The sequence below is a fragment of the Ctenopharyngodon idella genome, chromosome 6 (genome assembly GCF_019924925.1).
Source record: "Ctenopharyngodon idella isolate HZGC_01 chromosome 6, HZGC01, whole genome shotgun sequence".
Taxonomy (NCBI): domain Eukaryota; kingdom Metazoa; phylum Chordata; class Actinopteri; order Cypriniformes; family Xenocyprididae; genus Ctenopharyngodon; species Ctenopharyngodon idella.
This window is the reverse complement of record NC_067225.1, coordinates 23201775-23222626: the sequence shown is the minus strand read 5'-3', so window position 1 is coordinate 23222626 and position 20852 is coordinate 23201775. Positions and strand designations below refer to the sequence as shown.

At 37.1% G+C, this 20852-nt stretch overlaps 2 protein-coding genes across 6 annotated transcripts in view; one reads left to right on the top strand and one right to left on the bottom strand.

Moving 5' to 3' along the window:
• Positions 1 to 146: 146 nt before the first annotated feature.
• nipa2 (NIPA magnesium transporter 2) lies at positions 147 to 9111 on the top strand. Of its 4 annotated transcripts, none has more exons than XM_051895997.1 (6): positions 147 to 281; positions 2345 to 2572; positions 5923 to 5979; positions 6117 to 6207; positions 6880 to 7040; positions 8074 to 9111. In XM_051895997.1, the coding sequence occupies exons 2-6, from the start codon at positions 2434 to 2436 to the stop codon at positions 8727 to 8729; spliced, it is 1104 nt and encodes a 367-aa protein (XP_051751957.1). In that variant the 5' UTR covers positions 147 to 281; positions 2345 to 2433; the 3' UTR covers positions 8730 to 9111. The 4 variants fall into 4 exon arrangements, with proteins under 4 accessions (XP_051751957.1, XP_051751955.1, XP_051751958.1 ...); XM_051895995.1 differs by lacking the exon at positions 147 to 281 and adding an exon at positions 1418 to 1585; XM_051895998.1 differs by lacking the exon at positions 147 to 281 and adding an exon at positions 1446 to 1691.
• Positions 9112 to 13022: 3911 nt separating this feature from the next.
• Positions 13023 to 20852, bottom strand: part of cyfip1 (cytoplasmic FMR1 interacting protein 1) — a 41840-nt gene continuing 34010 nt past the window's right edge. For both annotated transcript variants that reach the window (XM_051898235.1, XM_051898236.1), the window contains exons 24-31: positions 20705 to 20848; positions 20306 to 20396; positions 18496 to 18626; positions 15707 to 15779; positions 15502 to 15596; positions 14183 to 14421; positions 13934 to 14081; positions 13023 to 13843 (exon numbers count right to left, since the gene is read on the bottom strand). In XM_051898235.1, the coding sequence (XP_051754195.1) occupies positions 13679 to 13843; positions 13934 to 14081; positions 14183 to 14421; positions 15502 to 15596; positions 15707 to 15779; positions 18496 to 18626; positions 20306 to 20396; positions 20705 to 20848 (1086 nt within the window). In that variant the 3' untranslated portion in view covers positions 13023 to 13678. The remainder of the gene's footprint in view (positions 13844 to 13933; positions 14082 to 14182; positions 14422 to 15501; positions 15597 to 15706; positions 15780 to 18495; positions 18627 to 20305; positions 20397 to 20704; positions 20849 to 20852) is intronic.

Genomic DNA, 20852 nt, shown 5'->3' with positions numbered 1-20852 from the left:
AGTAAATATTTAACCAGGTAAATATAAAATAAAATATTAACGTTTTTCATGTTTGTATAAAAATAAACACTGGCAGGATTCCGTCTGGAATAACTCTATGGCAACAGTTTTGGTCAGTCTACCATCAATAATTTAATGTAATTGTAAGCATGGCAAGATGACGGCCAGCAGGGGCTGTTTTCCTTACCTTTGTAGACAACAGTTGTCTTCCTAGTCTATGGACTTTCCTACTGCATCCTGATCCAGTCCCACCAGAGAACGGAAATCATTTCAATCCCAGAGTAAGTTGTGTGTTTTATGTAGGTATTCCAGTAGGGACATTTTTGTTTATATTTACAGCTTACCCTTTTAATACCCTTTTAAAGCAACGTTTTATCTTAATCGATTTTATCGTTTGCTCTGTGGTTGCGAATGTTTGCCGTATGAAAACCAGAACCGAAAGAGTTATTGTGTGCTTGTATAATCTATCGATGTTTATATATTTTTATACATGTTAATAACATACTTTACCTATTTTATACTTACAACGTTACATTGTAAATTTGTTTTGATAAGCTGTAGGAAATACGCTGTTTTTAGTGTCAAGAGAGATACCTGTAATTTATGTGTGGTTAACTTGCTCCCCTTGTCTTAACGTTTACCTATGTGCAACTACTGTACGTCACTAGCTCAACATAAAGCACTCATACACTTTAGGAGAGGAGGGAAGGTTTTTAAGATTTAATATATTTATAACAAAAACAAGATTTCACCTTAATGATTAAAACGCACTTTACATTTGGTTAGAATGTTTAAACGCATGATAGGAAGACTTTAGCACAGGACGTAAGACGACAAAAGACCAATCAAAAGAGAGGTTCCGCGCATGCGGAACTGAAGGAGATCCGACTTGCCTCTAATCGGCTCTTTCGAACAATTCATTTCAAAGAACCTGTTTAAAGAATGCATTCAGTGATTCTTTTACGTCATGACGTTTTGCTGCATCATATGGTCACTGGCAAATCTAATCAATTTAGATTTGCAAAAAATTATATGAAACACTGCTAAATATTAATTTACAGTTCACAGTGTTGATAAAATCATACAGTAAATTCAAAAACATATTTTTCAAAACGTTTCATTTGTAACAATCGGTGGCTAGAGAAACTCTCGAACCGAATCAGTCTAATTGAGTATTTTATTATTAATCTGTTATTGCTATATATATTGTTATATGTAGCAATTATATATATATATATATATATATATATATATATATATATATTAATATTTATCTTCTAATTAGTGCATTATTTAATTCCTATTATATGTACTATATTAGCAGTTTGGAAAATGGATGGATGAATTTCAGTCTAATTTATGAAAGAAAATGTTCAGACCGAGTTTTGTGAACCGGTTCAATTGATTATTTGAAAAGATCCGACTCAAAAGAATCGGACATCGGTACTGTCTGTGTAGGTGGATCTGTATGGGTTCGCGTCAACATCGCGTCTGAATTTCATGGTCGCGAGAAAATGTGAAAGTCAAAACCGTGAAATATCTGTGACCGGACACGATGTCGAGCTGATCGCTGGAATTTAACTAGGTACTGTGAATGACTTCATAACCTCCGTTAGCCACGCGTGTGTTTTGCTGTGAATTGTAAAGCTAATTGGCTAGGCTATTCGGCTGGGTTTGGCTGTATGAATAAGGTAATTGTCATAATGTTGACATATGAAGAAGATCTCGCCTAATGTAGCGACAACCAAACGCGGACCCTTAAGAAATATCTGGTTTACGCTTGGTTAAAATGAACATGGGATGTTGTACCGCTGTAAAGTTTGCTGGATCAGCTGTATGCTCATGTCTCGCGCCTTAAAGAGATAGTTCACTCAAAAATAAAATTCTGTCATTATTTATTCACCCTTATGTTGAAACAAACCTGAATGACTTCTTCTGTGAACACGCATAGAGATCTACAATGACAATCTCAGTCAGTTACTATTTACTTCCATTTTATGGAAGTGACGGAATAAAAAAAAGTAACTAGGGTGAAACCTATTGATTTATGCTGATAATATATTCTTTAAGTCAACATGTGTTTTAGGACTTCGAGCCCGCGTGGTTTATAGAGTCATTTCCTGTCCTATGTCATCTTGTAATTGTCCATCACACACACTGTCATTCTTCATTCTCCCTTAGAGCAGTGTGCTGTGTTGACATGAATGTAAACTCAGATCTTATGAGCTGTAATGTGTGTAATGTTTCTTATAAAAATGGTACGATACAAGATTTTATCCCCAACTTGGAATTTATTGTAACTTATTTACATAATTATGATACATTTTTATTTATTTCTTGCCAGGCACTGCAGTTGGCCAGGATTGTTCCTCTGGACTGAATCTTTGGTGCGTGTATGTCAATGTGACGAGAGGAAACTCTACCGACAACACCATGGGTCAAGACAGAGGAAAGTACGATTTCTATATAGGCCTTGCTTTGGCAATAAGCTCTAGTATATTTATTGGCGGTAGTTTCATCTTAAAGAAGAAAGGACTCCTTCGACTGGCCAGGAAGGGCTCGATGCGAGCAGGTATGTTTTCTTTCTGTAAGCTTTTCATCTAATTGTGTCAGAAAAACATACACCGTTCTAGGGAGGTTTAACTGGTATGGGTGGGAAACATTTTTGAGATGTTTTATTCAGACACACCTGTTCAGTATCTGTCTTTGTTTAAATTTAAAGGTGCAGCACAGTACAGTTCACTTGCCACACACTTTTTATTAATCATTAACTCTGTTTCCATGTCATTGACATCACCATACTGAGATATTTAACCCTGTATGGACTCGTGTCATTTATAATGACAACAAAAATAAGTTTTATTGTTAAAAAGAAAACTATAACCAATCACTTTTCACTTTTATAAAGTTTTATTTATTCCAGTTTTGTATTCTGTAATATGATAGCATTTTATTTATTTTTTTTTTTTGGTTGCTTGACAACAAACATAAGCATTGTATCTCTTTTAAGCAGTTTTGTATTTAAATACCTCGAGTTGATTTCAAACTTGTTTTTGTTTAAATAAGGTGTATTGAGTTATAGTTTACTTTCCTATCATTGATTACATATTTAGTGTATAGAGTAGTCTAGGTTCCATTGTACAGTATTAATAAGTTATTTTGTGAAATTATATTTTGTTTTCATAAAGAAATGAAACAGAAATGATTATAGTGTTTTTTTTCTTTCAGTATAAATAACATTTAAAAAAAAAAAGTATTTTAATTAACCTAATAAATGAATTAATAAAGAGTGAATACAAAAGAACAATCAACACAGAGAAAATACATTTTAAAGATGTTTGTTACATTTCTGATAATTACACATAATAAATAGGCCTTTTAAAGTATCCACTTTTTTCATACAAACCCGATTCCAAAAAAGTTGGGACACTGTACAAATTGTGAATAAAAAAGGAATGCAATGATGTGGAAGTTTCAAATTTCAATATTTTATTCAGAATACAACATAGATGACATTTCAAATTTTTAAACTGAGAAAATGTATAATTTTAAGGGAAAAATAAGTTGATTTTAAATTTCATGGCATCAACACATCTCAAAAAAGTTGGGACAAGGCCATGTTTACCACTGTGTGGCATCCCCTCTTCTTTTTATAACAGTCTGCAAACATCTGGGGACTGAGGAGACAAGTTGCTCAAGTTTAGGAATAGGAATGTTGTCCCATTCTTGTCTAATACAGTCTTCTAGTTGCTCAACTGTCTTAGGTCTTCTTTGTCGCATCTTCCTCTTTATGATGCAAAAGATGTTTTCTATGGGTGAAAGATCTGGACTGGAGGCTGGCCATTTCAGTACCCTGGATACTTCTTCTACGCAGCCATGATGTTGTAATTGATGCAGTATGTGGTCTGGCATTGTCATGTTGGAAAATGCAAGGTCTTCCCTGAAAGAGACGACGTCTGGATGGGAGCATATGTTGTTCTAGAACTTGGATATACCTTTCAGCATTGATGGTGCCTTTCCAGATGTGTAAGCTGCCCATGCCACACGCACTCACGCAACCCCATACCATCAGAGATGCAGGCTTCTGAACTGAGCGCTGATAACAACTTGGGTTGTCCTTGTCCTCTTTAGTCCGGATGACATGGCGTCCGAGTTTTCCAAAAAGAACTTCAAATTTTGATTCGTCTGACCACAGAACAGTTTTCCACTTTGCCACAGTCCATTTTAAATGAGCTTTGGCCCAGAGAAAACGCCTGCGCTTCTGGATCATGTTTAGATATGGCTTCTTTTTTGACCTATAGAGTTTTAGCCGGCAACGGCGAATGGCACGGTGGATTGTGTTCACCGACAATGTTTTCTGGAAGTATTCCTGAGCCCATGTTGTGATTTCCATTACAGTAGCATTCCTGTATCTGATGCAGTGCCGTCTAAGGGCCCGAAGATCACGGGCATCCAGTATGGTTTTCCGGCCTTGACCCTTACGCACAGAGATTGTTCCAGATTCTCTGAATCTTTGGATGATATTATGCACTGTAGATGATGATAACTTCAAACTCTTTGCAATTTTTCTCTGAGAAACTCCTTTCTGATATTGCTCCACTATTTTTCGCCGCAGCATTGGGGGAATTGGTGATCCTCTGCCCATCTTGACTTCTGAGAGACACTGCCACTCTGAGAGGCTCTTTTTATACCCAATCATGTTGCCAGTTGACCTAATAAGTTGCAAATTGGTCCTCCAGCTATTCCTTATATGTACATCTAACTTTTCCGGCCTCTTATTGCTACCTGTCCCAACTTTATTGGAATGTGTAGCTCTCATGAAATCTAAAATGAGCCAATATTTGGCATGACATTTCAAAATGTCTCACTTTCAACATTTGATATGTTATCTATATTCTATTGTGAATAAAATATAAGTTTATGAGATTTGTAAATTATTGCATTCCTTTTTTATTCACAATTTGTACAGTGTCCCAACTTTTTTGGAATCGGGTTTGTATTTCACCCTTTTTTAGTCAAATTTCATGTACTGTACTACTGTATATATTGTATGATATTGTTAGGTCAAAGGTCTATATAACATTAGCATATTTATAAAACTGATTTGTGGATATAGTTGATTTTGTTTTAAACAAAGTAGCATTTAAAAGTTAATAAAATAATACTTTTATTCAGTAAGTAAATGCTAATCTTTAGAACTTCAAATACTGAAAAAAAATCACAATTTACAAAAAAAAAAAGCAGGACAACAGTTTTTAACACTGATGATAATATGTTTTTTGAGCACCAAATCAGTATATTAGAATAATTTTTAAAGGATCATGTGACACTGAAGACTAGAGTAATGATGCTGAAAATTCAGCCTTGCCATCACAGGAATAAATGACTAACATATAATATATTTATATATAGGAATACATTTTAACATATATTAAAATAGAAAAATTAAATGAAAGATATTTTTAATTGTATTAATATTTCTCAATATTACTGGTTATACTGTATTTTTTATCAAATAAACACATGGGCATAAAATACTTCTTTCTAAAACTTGAAAGTCTTACCAAACTCAAATGTTTGAACTGTAGTGTATTTTATAATGTGGATCATAGAGGGTTAATGGAATACTCTGTTTAACATCTATTCAAAGTTCACTGTTGGCAAACACTGATGTCATTTACCTTTTCCTTTGTTGTACCATTTTAGTTCTTTGACTGTTGACATTTACAAAAATGTCTGAGGGATTATAATGTTTGAACCAAGTAGTCGTCAACAAGTTTTTTTCAATGTTGATATCTAGAAAGTAGGGTGGCCAATAAATGATGTTCAATGCAATTTAATTAGAGAAAATATGACACACACCAAATTGCTGAAAGTAAATATATTGTATAATTTTGAAACATTAATCATCTTGCTTACCAGGGCAAGGAGGTCATGCATACTTAAAAGAATGGCTTTGGTGGGCTGGCCTGTTATCAAGTAAGTGACATAGAGTAAACGACTAATATTCATCTTAAAGACAAACCTGAAGCAGCTGTTCACATACAGCATATATTTATCATGTTTGTGGTTCAGCTACTTGGAAGTAACTATTTTATTTCTGTCTGTTTTGACAGTGGGGGCTGGTGAAGCTGCGAATTTCGCAGCATATGCCTTTGCTCCTGCCACCCTCGTCACTCCTCTCGGGGCTCTCAGTGTGCTAGTCAGGTTTGTCAACCTTTAATGAATTTCTCATTTTGATGACATCCTGTTTATTGTTAATGTGCAAATAAATATTAATGGTACAGGAGTTGGAAAGTATTGTAAAAATGCATGTTTTGATGCAGGATGTTCGCACTGAGAACTATAGTATGTTTCAGGTCAGTGGTTTAGCTGTAATTTTTGTGGTTTCCTTTTTTTGTTTTGTAAAACTTAATCTTAGTTTTTGTAACAACTTCTCAAAGTGCTACTACTCTTAAAGTTAAATGTCAAAATGCACAAAAACAAGCTACAACACTGTATGAATTTCTTTGTTCTGCTGAACATTTGGTTGCTGACATTTTTCAGAATGTCTTCTTTTGTGTTCAGCGGAGCAAAGAAATTCATACAGGTTTGGAACAACTTGAGGGTGAGTAAATGATGACAGAATTTTCATTTTTGGGTGAACTATCCCTTTAATAGATTTTATTGTTGGAAGAACCAGGGTTCCAACCATATGGGAAAAACCTGGATATTTGCATAATTTTAAACATGAGAATTCTTGATCTTTTTTTTTTTTTTTTTTTCTAGGAAAGCTAAGATCTTAAATATTTTAATTTTGAGTAAATGAAGACAGAATGTTTATTTTTGGGTGAACTATCCCTTTAAGATGATTAAGTTAATGTTTGGCTGTTTTCGCAGTGCGGTACTGTCCTCGTACTTTCTGACAGAGAGGTTGAACCTGCATGGAAAGCTTGGCTGTCTGCTCAGTATCCTGGGCTCCACTACCATGGTGATACATGCACCTCAAGAGGAAGAGATCGACAGCCTGGAAGACATGGCCAAAAAACTGGTTGATCCAGGTAAATTATGACATGTAAAGACAATGAAGGCACTCCTGGAATATGACTCAGCAGTGCAGATAGAAACCACTCATAGAGGAGCTGAATTCAGCTATTGTAATATGAATATGCATTGTTGTGTTCTTGATAAGTGAAATGCTTAATTGCAGTTACATAAAAGTAAGATTCTTTTAATATTGAAAAGAAAAGTCTCTTATGCTCACCAGGGCTGTATTTATTTGATCAAAAATACAAACAGTAATATTGTTAAATACTATTACAATTTAAAGGGTTAGTTCACCCAAAAATGAAAATTCCGTCATTAATTCCTCACCCTCATGTCGTTCCACACCCTTAAGACCTCTGTTCATCTTCGGAACACAAATTAAGATATATTTGATAAAATCCGATGGCTCAGTGAGGCCTCCATTGACAGTAAGTTAATTTGCACTTTCAGATACCCAGAAAGCTACTAAAGACATATTTAAAACAGTTCATGTGACTACAGTGGTTCAACCTTAATATTATAAAGCAACGAGAATACTTTTTGTGCACCAAAAAACAAAATAACGACTTTATTCAACAATATCTAGTGATGGGCAATTTCAAAACACTGCTTCATGAAGATTCAAAGCTTTACGAATCTTTTGTTTCGAAACAGTGGTTCGGAGCGTGTATCAAACTGCCAAACCCACAGTGGTGAACCACTGAAATTTCGAAACACTTATGATGTAACGAAGCCTCGTTTACTGAAATCACGTGACTTTGGCGGTTTGATACACGCTCGATTTATGTCTTCTGATTGGTTCTTCTGTGGACTTAGAGGCTTTTGCTGACAAAGGGAAGTGGCGTTTAGCGGTTTCTGCCAACGAACCAGTATTTCTGAATGGGATGACACTGGGATTGGAAGCATTCGCTCAATATCATTATCTCATTTTTGACTGAGGTGGCGTTTAGCGGCTTTTGCATTTGAACTCTTCAAATGTTTCTTCAGGTATTCTTTTGAAAGTAATTTTAAAAAACATAAAACAAATCATATTTGTCTTTTCCTTAGGCTTTGTGGTCTTTGCAACAGCGGTCATCATCACAGCTCTCATCTTCATCTTCGTATTGGGCCCACGCCACGGGCAGACCAACATCCTGGTCTACATCACTATCTGCTCTGTGATTGGTGCCCTGTCCGTCTCCTGCGTGAAGGGATTGGGCATAACCATTAAGGAGGCCATCGCTGGGAAGCCAGTGTTGCGAAACCCTTTGGCCTGGCTGCTGCTGCTCAGCCTGATCGCTTGTGTCAGCACACAGATCAACTACCTGAACAAAGCACTGGACATCTTTAACACATCCCTGGTGACGCCCATCTACTACGTGTTCTTCACCACCTCTGTGCTCTCCTGCTCTGCTATATTGTTCAAAGAATGGGAACACATGGGGGCCGATGACATCATTGGGACGATGAGCGGGTTCACTACGATTATCGTGGGCATCTTTCTTCTGCACGCCTTTAAGGACGTTAGCATTAGCTTGGCGACACTGGCTGTGTCCATCAGGAAGGACGAGAGGAACGGTCCAGTATTAAACGGCATGGCTGCTCAGAACCACTCCAATTATGAGCTGCTACATAATGACGTCACAGAGGACTTTGACGACAGAGAGTCCGGGTTGCCTTTCGACAGCGTCTCCAGAAGAAACGGCACTATGACTGTCTCTTAGGTTCAAGGAGGAACCGATATGCAGCAGTTCATTTATGAAAATGTTTGGCTGCTCTATGGACTTTTAGCATTTTTGTTTTCTTTTCAGATGAGATAAAACCTAAGACAATCAACTCTCAAAGCAAAAAAACAAACAAAAAAGATGGACCAATCGATTGTACTAAGGTTTTTTTTTTGCCTCGTTTTTTTTTTTTTTTTATTCCAACTAGACTACATGGTAAGCTTCATCTCATTCCTCATGTAGCACTGTAAATATACAACTGTATGTTTTTAAGAGACTTTTGTTATATTTTATGTACAGATATCTGTATTTACATGCACTGAGTTCCTTTCTACAAAATCAGTAGTTGCTTTGACTTTGTAATAAAGACATCCAAGTGGAATCATGAGGAGACCTTCTCAATTCATCACTGCCTGAATGTAATTTAAAGGATAGTTGACCGAAAAATGATCATCATTTACTCACCCTCATGTGATTTTTCTAAGCGTGTTTTTTCACTAAAAAGAAAAAAAGGCATAAAATCTTCTGAAGGCATTTTTCTTACAAGCAGCCAGTTTTATTTGTAAAAGTATGTTGTTGTTTTTTTGTTTGTTTTAATTCGGTTAATATTCCGTGACATCATAAAGTTTAGTCCATTATACTTTGAAATTAGATGCCATTTTAGTCATTCAATGAGTTCACAATTAAACCAAATATTAAACTCCACACATTAGTTTAAATATAGGTCAACATTTTACAAAACATGTGATAACGGTTCTTGTTGTAAAAATCTGAGCCCCTGGAATAACATTGTAATGAGTACACTTTTTATATACTCAGTGCTCAGCGTAAATGAGTACACCCCCTTTGAAAAATAACATTTTAAACAATATCTCAAAGAACACAAAAACAATTTCCAAAATGTTGACAAGACTATGTTTTATATAACATCTGTTTAACTTATAACATGAAAGTAAGGTTAATAATATAACTCAGAGAACAAAATTTTCAGTTTTACTCAAATTAGGGTGATGCAAAAATGAGTACACCCCACAACAAAAACTACTACATCTAGTACTTTGTATGGCCTCCATGATTTTTAATGACAGCACCAAGTCTTCTAGGCATGGAATGAACAAGTTGGCGACATTTTGCAACATCTATCTTTTTCCATTCTTCAAGAATGACCTCTTTTAGAGACTGGATGCTGGATGGAGAGTGATGCTCAACTTGTCTCTTCAGATTTCCCCATAGGTGTTCGATTGGGTTCAGATCAGGAGCCACTGAATCACTTTCACCCTGTTCTTCTTCAGAAATCCAACAGTGGCCTTAGATGTGCGTTTAGGATCATTGTCATGTTGGAAAAGTGCACAACGACCAAGGGCACGGAGTGATGGTAGCATCTTCACTTTCAGTATAGAGCAGTACATCTGTGAATACATGATGCCATCAATGAAATGCAGCTCCCCGACACCAGCAGCACTCATGCAGCCCCACATAAGGACACTGCCACCACCATGTTTCACTGTAGGCACCATGCATTTTTCTTTGTATTCCTCACCTTTGCGACGCCATACAGTTTTAAAGCCATCAGTTCCAAAAACATTTATCTTGGTCTCATCACTGCAGAGTATAGAGTCCCAGTAGTCTTCATCTTTGTCAGCATGGGCCCTGGCAAACTCTAGGCAGGCTTTTTTGTGCCTGGGCTTTAGGAGAGGCTTCTTTCGTGGACGGCACCCATGCATGCCATTCTTCTGCAGTGTACGCCATATTGTGTCACGGGAAATAGTCACCGCAATTTGGCTTTCTACTTCTTTAGATAACTGCAGTGAACTTGCATGCCGATTTTCTTCAACCCTTCTCATCAGAAGACGCTCCTGTCGAGGTGTTAACTTCCGTGGATGACCTGGACGTCTCTCTGTGAGAGGGTTGCAGTTCCATCTTTTTTTAATTTTTGTACCACTTTTGCTACAGTATTCTGACTGATAAGTAAAGCTTTGCTGATCTTCTTGTAGACTTCACCTTTCTGGTGTAAAGAAATTATTTTCTTTCTCTCGTGTTATTTCTCTTCCATGTGGTGCCATTGCTGACAGCATGAAATGGGAAGGGGTTTTAACACCCTTTTATAGTCAACTGTCTGCTGGACACCTGTGTAATGAATAATTAGACTCACCTGTGGTTGAATTCTTGTTAAATTAGACATTTGTAGGTCTAAAATTTAGTTTTGCTCCAGAGACTTTCAGTGGGGTGTACTCATTTTTGCATCACCCTAATTTGAGTAAAACTGAAAATTTTGTTCTCTGAGTTATATTATTAACCTTACTTTCATGTTATAAGTTAAACAGATGTTATATAAAACATAGTCTTGTCAACATTTTGGAAATTGTTTTTGTGATGGGTTAGATATTGTTTAAAATGTTACTTTTCAAAGGGGGTGTACTCATTTACGCTGAGCACTGTATATATATATATATATATATATATATATATATATACACCCACAGTATCTCACAAAAGTGAGTACACTCCTCACATTTCAGCAACCATTTTATTATATATTTACAAGGGACAATACTAAAGAAATGAAAATTGGATATACTTTAGAGTAGTCAATGTGCTGCTTGTATAGCAGTATAGATTTACTGTCCTCTGAAAATAACTCAACACACAGCCATTATTGTCTAAATAACTGGCAACAAAAGTGAGTACACCCTAAGTAAACATGTCAAAACTGTGTCCAAAGTGTCAATATTTTGTGTGAGCACCATTGTTATTTAGCACTACCTTAATCCTCCTGGGCATGGAATTCACCAGAGCTGCACAGGTTGTTGCTGGGATCCTCTTCCACTTCTCCATAATGACATCACGGAGCTGCTGGATGTTAGACACAATTCGCTTCTCCACCTTCCGCTTGAGGATGCCCCACGGGTGCTCAATAGGGTTCAGGTCAGGAGACATACTTGGCCACTCCATCACCTTCACCTTCAGCTTCCTCAGCAAAGCAGTTGTCATCTTGGCGGTGTGTTTAGGGTTGTTGTCATGTTGGAAAACTTCCGTTCAGGCCCAGCGGGAGGGCATCATGTTCTGCTTCAGAATGTCACAGTACATGTTGGAATCCATGTTCCCCTCAATGAAGTAGAGCTCCCCAGTCCCAGCAGCACTCATGCAGCCTCAGACTATGATGCTACCACCACCATGCTTGACTGTAGGCAAGACACAATTTTCTCGGTACTCCTCACCAGGGCGTCGCCACACATGCTGGACACCATCTGAGCCAAACAAGTTTATCTTAGTCTCATCAGACCACAGGACATGGTTCCAGTAATTCATGCTCTTGGACAGGTTGTCTGTTTGCAGGCTTTCTTGTGAGCCAGCTTCAGAAGAGGCTTCCCTCTGGGACGACGGCCATGCAAACCGACTTGTTGCAGTGTGCGGTGTATGGTCTGAGCACTGACAAGCTGACCTTCCGCTTCTGCAACCTCTAAAGCAATGCTGGCAGCACTCATGCATCTGTTTTTTGAAGCTAGCTTCTGCACCTGACGCACAGCACGAAGACTCCAATTCTTTGATCCACCCTTGCGAGGCCTGTTTCGAGTAGAACCCATCTTGAAAAACCTCTGTATGACCCTGGCCACTGTGCTGTAACTCAGTTTCATGGTGTTACCGATCTTCTTATAGCCTAGGCCATCTTTGTGGAGAGCAACAATTCTAATTCTCAAATCCTCAGAGAGTTCTTTGCCATGAGGTGCCATGTTGAACATCCAGTGATCAGTATGAGAGAACTGTACTCAAAGCACCATATTTTAACTGCTCTAATACAAGATACACAAATTTGTATGGTCCTATCAAGCAGACAAAAACATGAACATGATGAATAGGACATGTGGCTTTGCATGGTTAAACAACGTACAGCTGTTATCACTTAGGGTGTACTCACTTTTGTTGCTATAGTAAATCTATACTGCTATACAAGCAGCACATTGACTACTCTAAAATATATACAAGTTTCATTTCTATAGTATTGTCCCTTGAGAAGAAATACTAAAATGATTGCTGAAATGTGAGGGGTGTACTCACTTTTGTGAGATACAATATATATATATATATATACACATACATTCCAACCTATTTCAACACATCCTGAAGATCTTGATTAGCTGGTTTAGGAGTGTTTGATTAGGGTTAAAGGCCTCTGGCAGAGACTTTTTTTTCTCCGAGATGCCCTCAGTGTGCGTAAACAATGACTATTTATATTTTGTGTGAACTAGTCCTACAACTTATTTACTTTTTCAGTAAATAAAGAGCCAGGGAAACCATGTTTGATAGATATTTATTGAATTAAAATCTGATTACATAATTCAAATACTAAAAGGCATGTTTATTGAGAGTAAAAACTTGGTTATGCTTAAAGTTTTATTCAGGATAATAGAAGAAAAAAAATCTTGCATGCAATCATTCAACACCACCAAATAGAAAAAAATACCGCGGGTCTCTCACCACAGCAAAAGCTTAAATATTCAGTTGATAAAACCCACTTGGCCATTTTCCAACCCTTTCCCATTGCTTTCCCCCATGTATAAAACATGAAAATGAGTAGTGCTGTGCTATCATTAACATATAAAAGATAAGTCATTTATCTATAATAAGGCACGAGTGTGTGTACAAAAAAAAAAAAAAAATCAGCCTGAAATACACTAAGTAAAACTGTTTGTCTACATCATCTTAAAACATATATTAGCCTAATTTACCAAAGCCCGAGACATGTGCAAAACCAATAATGGTACAATTGATTGGTGCATACCAAATCACTAATCGCAAGGCAAATTACTGGCTCTGTGAACACTACAGGCTGGCATAAGAAAGGCTTCTTTAAGTAGAATGTGACAGTGAAACTGGTCCTAAACTTGTCGCTAAATATGCTCCCCTCTACCATCTCTTCCACTTCTAATTGGTGCAAATGTACGGCAATCTCAATTACTGGCCAATGACTGATGGATCGGAGGCTGAAAGCAACGGACATGTTCTACTGGCATGTTCTCTCCATCCCCAGACTTCAGGTACTTGTTTAAAATGGCGAAGATTTCATCATTCAGAATCTGGAACTTGCGAATTCGTTCACCCATTTTCTTTAGAGGCTAAAATAGGAAGGAAACAAATGTATTAGTTTTTGTCTTGATTGCAGAAGTTGCAAGAAAAATACACCAAACTCACTTAGAAAAACTCACCACACTCTTGATGATTTCATCTTTGCCGTCATGTTTCTGCACCTTCAGGAGATGGTAGCTGAAGTCCAGGATATCAAAGCGTCTGTGCTGACCGAGTAATGTGATAATCATGCAACCGGCCCAGTTGAGACCATCTCCAAAACATTGCCTGGAAGGGGATCAAAATGCTTTAAAAAGCGCAAAATCCTAATTTCAGTGTAAACAGCCGTTCTACATGATGAAATAAACAGGGGATCAGTTTCCACTCACTCAACGGTGAACTCGTGAGCTCCCACCGGGATGCAGTACACAAACTGCATGGCGCTCCACAACCTGTGAAACTCCACGCACTCATCCACGTGCATCACGCCATTGCTGGGCAATGGGCCGCGCCAGATCGGGTCATCCAGATAACCGCGGATCCGAGTCAGAATGACCTCGAACATGGAGAGACCGCAGCACAGCCGTTCTTTAGTCAGCAAGTCACCCTCACGGGCGATGGCAATTTGCTAATGAGAGATTGTACAGGGCTATTGATTAAAATCGGACCAGCATGGCTCGCTTAATTCGTATCAAGACTTTGCGGTTCCTGACTACAAAGACTTTACTACTACTAATTAAAAAAAAAAAAAAAAAAAAGGTAAAATATAGCTGCAAACCACAAATATTTACCATTATTTATACATTTTGACCAGTAGATGGCACTGTCATAACATTTAAGTGGTATTGTGACAATTCTGACTTATGTTAACTTACAAAATGTTTCTGAGATAATGCCTCACTTCCTGTTTGGCATGTCTTTGACAGGAAAAATTAAGGTGGTCTGGAGTCAAACACCAAAAATTCACTGCTAATCATCTTGTAATGTTGTGTTTGTTTCACTTGGTTTTACAACTTCCTAAACATTCAATATAACTGGAAGCAGATTTCCGTCACATATGGAAAATAATTATGCTTTGGTAAATTATGATTATGACAAGTTATAATTATGACAAAGTCAAATTTATGAGATACTTTGTCATCACAATTATGAGACAAAAAGTCAAAAGTATTACATACTAAGTAAATTAGGACAAGTTAAAGTTAAATAAGAAAAGTCAATGACAAAGTCGAAATTGTCATAATTATGACCTTCAATTTCGAATTTGTGTCATAATTGTGTCAACTTCAAGTTACCAAAGCATGTTTTTTTTTCTTATGTGGCAGAAACAGGTTTTGGACTTTGAAAAGACTTTCGGCACAGAAGCAGCATAAAAAGAAAAAGAGTTCGATTACTAATGCCTTTTTAGAAATAACAATTAATGTAATGAAAAGTGACCAGTAATACCAGGATAAAGTACTACTAATTTCCTCAAGTAAACGTTAGCCAGAAATCATGATTTTTTTTTTTAAAAATAATTAATTTGCCCATTACCACTGACACAACTCATCAATAAAAAATGAATCTGGAAGGCTCTGGGATGAGATCAAAGCAGCAGTTAAGTGTGTAATTGGAGATGCTAATGACAATAAGTAGATGTGTGTGCTGCAGGCAGTAAAGCAGCAGAGCACGACTAAAGTGGCTGCCGGAGCAGTGATGTTTCACCCACCTGAGGGGTTCCCAGACGCTCAATTAGAGGCACCAAATGCAGTGCTGTGTATTTGGCCTCCAAACGCTTCATCTTTGCATCCAGACGTTCACCTTCTGCACAAGTGTGGGATGTAGAGGGATTATTGTTATGTTTGAGGAATTGATCACAAAGCATGCTAAAAATACTGAAGATCCTCAGCAAACATACATAAACACGAGCTAACCTTTAACGTGAACTCTTGGCAAGATATTCTGGAAGGGCGCTGCATGCAACAAGTCACACACCTCCTCTTGAGACTGCATGAAAGGAGAAAAACTAATTTCAGAAACGATGGTTTCAAAGCCTGAGTTAAATTCAAAGCAGCAATCTGAGACAAGCGTCCATTGCTGCTTTGACACGTACATGCATAATCACAGAGTTTTGGTGCATTAATTTAGCTCTCAGCATGACCAGGATAAATTCTGGTCATGTTGGTGAAGCACTGAAACCGTTAATCCCTGGCTCAATATTCACAAGGAGTTTAATTAACCGAGAAAACAGCAAAAATTAACCATAAACACTAATACATGCTGTAAAAGTACTGTTCATTAACATTTCATGTTAGCTATTGTAATGTTAATGCATAGTACATGTTTTTTTTTTATGTTCTATACATTGTTTTTATGATATGCATCTCTAAAAATAAACAAAAGGTACTTTAAAGCAATCATAGGTGAGCATGTTGAAGGAGTAACCATTAGTAAATGAGTGATATAGGCAAGAGAGATTAATATTTCATATAAATAATATTATGCATGTAGATAAGTATTCGTCTATTTAGCTGTACAAAATATGCTGAATACCCTAAAAAAACAAAACAAATGGCAACATGTCAGAAAGGTGTTTTAAAGCATGTCCGATTAAGCCTTGGCACAGATTTCTATGGTAATCAGGTGCGGTTCCAGTAGATGGAGCCATGCAATCACATACACCACTGACAGGAGCTATTACGGATGAGGCTGTTGACATTTAAATTAAAATGCAGAGAATTACATCTGACAGACCTGATTGCATCGACCTTGCCATCAGGCAGAGCAGGTACTTTCACACAGGCATAGAGATTTTCTCTGGCAATGTCTATATTTTAACAGACAGCCCTTGATTGTTGACACTATATAATTTGTAGTTTAATAGTGGTGGAAGACAGAATCTCTCTGGGTAACTTTCATAATTATGACTAATGGCTGGCATAATTAAATAGCAGCTTATCACATCTGTGAAGAGTCTCTTGAGTGTCTGGATGAACGGCAGATATTCTCAACCAGGCTGCAGTGATGTTTCAGCCATTATGCAGTGAAAACCCAACCAACTTCTTTCAGATTTCAGATAAGCTTCATTATTGGTTTATGATCATTAATTTTTGATAATGAAATGTAGAATCAAAAGGGCACACATGGACAAAACATGTTATACTGCACTTAAAAGCCAATGAATTCTTGTATAATTATTATAACATACTGTTTTGGATCTCACATTATTGAAATATAGCTAGGTGTTAAATTGGGACTTAAGAGGAGGCGGAACTCGAATATATTACGACTAAAATATCACTATGTAGCACCTAAATATACAGTTTTTCTCATACATAAATTAATTTGAACCTAAAGTTGGAGATGTCAACTACCCCAATAAAAAGAAAATATAAGTCTAGCTGATATCAGTCTTTGCCGAATGTTATTTATGCTGTCTTCACATGCTATCGGATATTTCCTACTTCCCACTTCTGAAGTTGTGATTACGAGGATGGAATCATGGAGGACACCAGGTTAATTCTTGCCTATTTATTGGGAAAATCTATTGACACGTGAAGGCAGCATTACTGTGACCAGCAAATGGTACTTTGGATTTATTTGTGCCCTAAAGTGGATAAAGTCATTAACAAAATTACAAATCAACCCTAAATCACTTTCAAAGTTTGAAAGCAGCCAAATGGCCTGTCTTTTAGATATAAAAGATATAAAAAATTCATCACTTTTGATTAAAGTGAATTGCTACCATTCAGACTTTGAAAAGAACAGAAAATAAGCAGCAAAGTCGGTTCTTATTTGTCAAGAGGTGTAAAAGTGATCCAACAGCATAACCATAACAGCAAGATCACACTGGTTGTGCTTTTAAAGTGACAGTGTTGCATAATAGAAACAACAGCTCTATCCAAAAAAAGGGCACGCTCATGCAGGCGGTGTGATCTGTAACCTGTTAATAATAGACATTTAATCAAATGTGCACTGCTTTCATGTACAGTATGAAATAAACCGTAATCTGTAAGACCATTCATTACCTTATACTGAGCATTGTTATAGGGGCTGGTTGTTCAAAAGAAAAAAAAAAAAAGAAAAAAGGTGAAGCTGATCTGCTTCTTAAAATGGTTGAAAACTGACAGTGCTGCCACATACAACACAACTGAAGATGTGTTCCCATGACAACAGTGTGTCAAAGTCAGACATCGTAAACACTGAGCAGGTGGCAGACTAAATGGAAGTCACCTGTTCTGTGTATAATATATTCCTTTTTCCTGTCATGGGTTCATGAATAATTCCTAAGTAAAAATGTAGAGATTCATTCATGATTGAAGACTTTAGTGAAGCTATGTGTTTCATGTGTCACTCATCTCAGCACAAAGAAGAGAACATAAAAGAATCACAAAAGAAGATGTTAATTAGTTAAGCTTACTACCCACACCACACTCTTTACTGTAAGAATAGAAAAATATGTTAAAACCACATTATTAATTTACTGAAAAAGATCCGTTTGGTGATGGCACGTGTATGTTAACTGACACTTTGCTTAGCTTATGTGCTAAAAGGATATTCTTACTTGGGTTATAATTTCTTCTTTAAAGAAAAGATGATGGCAAAGTAGGATTAGTCAGTAACATTTTCAAGGCATGGTTTGGTTTAGTGATGTGGTGAGGACAAATTTCTGTAGTATGGTATGAGTGGTCAGAGATGTTGTGACAGCAGAGTTGTATCATACCAAGCTCTGTTCACTCAGAAGGCAGAAGAGCACTGCATTTCCAACTTCCCTCAGGTTCTGGAAGCACACGGTCTTCAGCTCAGCATACTCCACAATGTCTTTCAACTGGTGGTGAAAGAACTCCAGAATTCCTGCATCCGGGACACAAAATCATGCATTATAGTAATGACAGCTTCATTTTGTTTTAGGAAATGTTGAAGTATCTTAAAAAGTATTCCTCTAGACACCTATTTTGCATTTGCACATTGCACAGTAATTTATACTAATAGATCACATTCCTGTATATATATTAGGGCTGTCAACATTAACGCATGCGATTAATTCAAAATCTTTAACAAAGGCGAAATTGCGAATTGCCACATTCCGTTCCTTCCATTTAAAGTGGTGCGTTTATAGCCCAAATCAGTCAAATCCTGTAACGTGAGTTTCATAAAATGTAGTCAACTGCGGGACGTGCTTGATATTAAAAAGAGTTATGAAGCTGCGCATTAACTTGTGAAAGAGTACTTGCACTGTTCCTCAGGTGGATTTATGTGCACGCGCTCCAAGACAGAGCAAAACACGGACAAGCGACATTTAGGCTACCTACTTTGGGCATCGGATACATGCCTAAAACGGTCAAATACACACAAAAATATGGCAGATATTCTCATAAACACAGTCAGTTACGTCTTAAGTGAACAAACAAGTAGGAAAGAAATTGAATGCGTGTCAGTATATTAGATCTGTGCATTTGCTTTCAAAGTGACAGCAGCCTAATATTGCTGTGTGTGTCATTAATGTTAATCAAACAAAAGAAGAAAAAGAAAAATTACCCACTGCACTTGACTGAATAACTTTAGAATTAGTGTAGGCCTATATTTAATTCATAGAGTGAAGACAATGCAGTGTTGTAGTGTTTTGTTGACTAGAAAAATAAGCTGACCATACATGTCAGAATAAGTCTTAGTTTTGGCAAAGGAAATGACTGAAATTGTCCAATCTGTCCAATTTAATTTGCTGCATATAACAAATGATGACAAAATACGTGTTAAGATAAATGGTGTATGCTCAATTCCATAAGTGTGCGATTAATCGCGATTAATCACACAAAAAGAGTGCGATTAATCATGATTAAAAATGTTAATCTATTGACAGCCCTAATATATATATATATATATATATATATATATATATATATTCAATACTGATTTCTGCATCCAAATTTTGTTGTTTCATCCCTATATTCAATCTTAAAAATTTATGAAGAGCCAAAAGAATCTATAGTGACTTTTTATGTCAGTAACTGCCAAGAATCCAAGAATAAGCATTAATCTTACAAGCAAAAGCTTTTAACTACATATACAGACCCTTTGCCATTTTTCTACCCTCTGCTTTTTTCTCTCTCTCTCTATTCCACCCACTTAATTTCATTCTTTCTTTCATTTTTTTTTCTCCAGGCTGTCTGAAGCCCACATAATCAGACACAGTCATGATTTCAGCATGAAGTGCACCCTCTCAGTATGGTCACCCAGAATGTAATAACAAACAAAGAGAGTGGGAAAGATGGCGAGAGGCAATTACCAAACCTTCTCAAGTCAAGAAGGGTCTGATTAAGTCTTATAAAACACCCAGCATCTGCTGCATAAGCTCTGCTTAAAGCACCAATGTGTGAATGACACTGCGGACTGCCAATCTGCCCAACAGCACAGTTGGACTTACCAAAGCTTAATAATTTAGTGCTTATCTTCTACTTGGTGATATTTACACAAGGTCAGAGTTCCTCTCTTGGGTCAGAAAATAAAGGCTTATTTAGGAGTGTGATTTTCACCTGGCGAACCATACTCGTGGCGAGGCAGACGGCATATTTTGGGCATCACTTCCATGAGGGTCTTCACATACTGCAGGATGGTGCCCTGAAGCTGCATCGGAAAGAACAAGACGACAAGGAGATTTCAGCAAAAATGTTTGTTGATACGGACACATCCTGAATATGACATTCTTTGACCTTGCTTGTTGCTAGCAACATGTTCTACAGTTTGAAACCAAAATTAAGGCATCACTTGAGAGGCTCTAGTAGGAAAGTGGTTGGACATAAATACAAAATACAACATGCATTTCCTCTCACACATTCGAGAGCCGCTGATTAAAAAATAGATTATGTCTAGGGTCTTGCAAAAGCCCCCAGATCTCCATACACAGACTTCAATTTGCATGCTCGTGCACGTACCAGGCTTTTGACGACCTTTAACAGCTCTTCCATCACAACAGCGATTCCCTGGTATCCCAGAAGTCTACAAATAGCCTTAATATGTGGAGGTCCCAGGAAGTTCCGGTAGAGGCCATATATGCTACTGTATGCCAAATTCAAGGCCTGA

Bases quoted from the DNA above. Each gene is read 5' to 3' on its own strand.
- nipa2 (XM_051895994.1), top strand. From the start codon at position 2,201: ATGAATGTAAACTCAGATCTTATGAGCTGTAATGTGTGTAATGTTTCT. The intron at 2,573-5,922 runs GTATGTTTTCTT...CTTGCTTACCAG, and splicing joins GAAGGGCTCGATGCGAGCAG to GGCAAGGAGGTCATGCATAC. The intron at 7,041-8,073 runs GTAAATTATGAC...TCTTTTCCTTAG, and splicing joins CAAAAAACTGGTTGATCCAG to GCTTTGTGGTCTTTGCAACA.